The sequence below is a fragment of the Pogoniulus pusillus genome, chromosome 19 (assembly GCF_015220805.1).
Source record: "Pogoniulus pusillus isolate bPogPus1 chromosome 19, bPogPus1.pri, whole genome shotgun sequence".
In the NCBI taxonomy this organism is placed as follows: domain Eukaryota; kingdom Metazoa; phylum Chordata; class Aves; order Piciformes; family Lybiidae; genus Pogoniulus; species Pogoniulus pusillus.
This window is the reverse complement of record NC_087282.1, coordinates 3,547,110-3,550,165: the sequence shown is the minus strand read 5'-3', so window position 1 is coordinate 3,550,165 and position 3,056 is coordinate 3,547,110. Positions and strand designations below refer to the sequence as shown.

General features: G+C 47.3%; 1 protein-coding gene across 1 annotated transcript; it reads left to right on the top strand.

Annotated features, from left to right (window-relative positions):
- Positions 1–530: 530 nt before the first annotated feature.
- Positions 531–2,616, top strand: LOC135183652 (TLR adapter interacting with SLC15A4 on the lysosome-like). The gene has a single exon (XM_064158860.1). It carries the CDS (start codon positions 567–569, stop codon positions 1,488–1,490), a length of 924 nt encoding a protein of 307 aa, XP_064014930.1. The 5' UTR covers positions 531–566; the 3' UTR covers positions 1,491–2,616.
- Positions 2,617–3,056: the final 440 nt, after the last annotated feature.

The window sequence follows — 3,056 nt, the reverse complement described above, 5'->3', positions numbered from 1 at the left end:
CCCCTCTTCCAATTTAAACCCATTACTCCTTGTCCTGTCATTACAAGACCTTGTCAATAGCCCCTCCTCAGCCTTCCTGTAGGCCCCCTTCAGATACTGGAACGACACTGTAAAGTCTCCTCCAGGCTGCAGAGCCCCAGCTCTGGTAGCCTGTCCTCATAGCAGAGCTGCTTCAGCCCTCTGAGCATCTTCATGGCCCTCTATAGACAAGTAGAACCATTTTGCTTACTTTTTACAGCTCCTGAGTAGGATCTATCTCAAATAGCCACAGTGCAGGAGAGACACCTGGGAACAGGAGTGGAGTTACAGATGAGGAGCCCATTTAGTGCCCTTCAGAATGCCTTTTGTTGATGTGATAGAGATTACAGCTGTAGAAAAAGCAGGCAGGTTACCAAAAGTGACTCTTCTAGGGTAAAAGGACAGCCACAGTTTTCACCAGAAGTGTATTGTTTGCTTTTTTGTTGTCATTTCTCTTTGCCCAGATAAGCTGGAGGTTGCCTGCCTGCCTTTCATTCCCAGGTTCCCATGGAACTTTGCTGATTAGACAGTTGCTCACACCTGTCGTCATGTTAGCAGAAGGCATCTTAATCAGGCTCATCTATAAAGAAAGCTGTCAGCAAGATAAGCCTCACAAATCTCGTGCATCCAGAAAGAATCAGGAGGGATCCTGGAGGCAGAAACTTGTAGAGAGTGCAAAAATTCCATGGATTGCTGCTGGACGTGAGAAGCAGGATGAGCTCTCTGCTGGAAGCAGCAAAGGGGAGCACAGGAGCAGTCCCGAGCGAAGAGCCACGAAAGAGGTGTCTGTGAAAGAGAACCAAATGCTTGTCAAAGGAGCTGTGTCACCAGCTTTGCATATCCCCAGAAGAGCACACCCTGCTGAAGAGTTGGACTTGTATAGATCCTGGCCATGCAACAGCATTTATCAGGACTATCCTGACCTGCATATTGGGGGAGACCACGTGGGGGACCACACCTGTGATTCGGGCTGTGTTCTGGACCATGTGTGTGAACAGCCTCCCAGTGGGCCTCTTTTACTGTCCATAGATATCCCTCCAGGCCAGTCCCCTCTGTGGAAGCATCCTGAAAAGCCAAGGACAGAGTCCCTGCCTGGAGATGAAGCTGAAGAGAGGAGCATGGTGCTCTGTGAGGAGCCTCTTTCGAACTCAGTGCTCAACAAGTACATGGAAGCAAAAGTGACAGAGCTCTATAAACATTTGTTTGAGGAGAGCTTGGCCAGGTGTGGTTCTGTTACAAACCTCCTCACTTGCAGCTGGATAAAGAATAACCTGAACCAGATAAGCCTTCAGATATCACAGGAGCAGAACATAGAAGCCTCAAAAGCCAGAGAAGTCCTCTTGCACTCCTTAGCTTTGTTTAGTCTGTGCAACACCACCAACAGAAGTAGCTCTGAATTCAGCACTCCAAACCTGCAAATCTCGAAGGCAGCAGGTGTGACAAAGAGCTGCAGGATGCAGCTGATGTCCTGACTGATCTCCCTAGCCAGAGAGCTAGGGATATTTCACTCCCAGGTTGGGAAGTGAAAACACTGACACACTACAGACTTCTTCAGATGAGGATTTCAAGGCTTAAGCCATACTTTGTTAGCAGAGACAGTAAAGATTGCTCCTTGCTTTGCTCTGATACAGGATTTGAAGTGAGTTTCTCTCTAAAAATCTTGTCAGCTGTATTTTTATAACATATATGTCCACCTCCTAAGACCCTGGCAGTACCAAGAACCATACTCTTGTGCCAGCAGAATTACTGCTGCAAGAAATGCCAGCCCAGAATTGTGCTGGTAAAACTCTGCTCTGATCCTCCCCAGCCAGTGAGTTAAAAAAAGGTCAAGATCTGTTTGCTAGACTTTGGATTGAGCCATAGAGCTGAAGCTCAGATTTGGGGCCTTCAAGTCAAATTTTGAGGCAAAGCTTGATTCCAGTGGTTGGAAACTTGGCTTTAGTTGGAGAATCTTGTCAGCAGATGGAGATGTTCAAGACTCTGGGTTATTGTGTGTATATTGTCATGTAACAGCACCTGGGCAGGCTGAGAGAGCTGGGGCTGTGAGCCTGGAGAAGAGAAAGCTCCAGGGAGACCTTCTTGTGGCCCTTCAGTACTTCAAGGGGTTTATAAGAAAGATGGGGAGAATCTTTTTACCTGTTGTATGGCAGGACAAGAGCTGATCATAGAATCATAGAGGGAGGTTTAGACTAAAGAGAAGGAAGACATTTTTTATGCTGAGAGTGGTGAGACCCTGGCCCAGGTTGCCCAGAGAGGTAGGAGATGCCTCATGCCTGGAACCATTCCAGGTCAGGTTGGTTGGGGGCTCGGAGCAACCTGCTTTAGTTGCAGATGTCCATGTTCACTGCCAAGGGATTGGGTTAGATGACCTTTAGAGGTCCCTTCCAACCCATTCTGTGGTTCTGTGCTCATACCTAGGAAATAGGTTGACACGATGCTGATCTGGCTGTGTGTATCTGCTGTGTAGGTGGGGTGTGTGAGGGTGAGAATCTAGGTGAAAGAGTAGATCAGGATTGTAGAAGTGTTGATTGGCCAGGGCTGGGTGCTAGGTTGGACTGGATGAGCTTGGAGATCTTTTCTGACTTGCTTGATTCTATGATTTCCTGTGAAATGCTTTTCAATAAAGCCTTACCTCTTTGAAATGCACTCAGCTTGCTGTCACTGTGTTGTTATTTTATGTTCCTTTTGTGTTTTCAGTAAATGGATTTTGCCTTATTTCCTCGGACACGAGGCAGCAGCAACCTGAGACAAGCTAAGACAGCTGCAGCACTCCTGGAAAAGTCGTGGCAAGCTTTCTTCATCTGTGTTTGGGAATTGAAATGCAGCTTGAGAGACAGAAATGTTCTTGTTTAGCTTTCAGACCCTGTTCCTTCCTTTTCTGCTACTACTTTGCAGCATGTGCCAAGGCTGGGCCAGCCACTAGATGAGTGTCAGACCCTCTCCATAAACCCCTCTTCTTTTCCAGAGGGAAGAGAAAGGGAACAAGGGAGATTGATGGGTTGGGAAAGAAAACTAAACCAGCTGAGATGGAACTAAGG

What these genes read in the sequence shown, in the direction of transcription:
- LOC135183652 (XM_064158860.1), top strand. Translation starts at nt 567, where the DNA reads ATGTTAGCAGAAGGCATCTTAATCAGGCTCATCTATAAAGAAAGCTGT.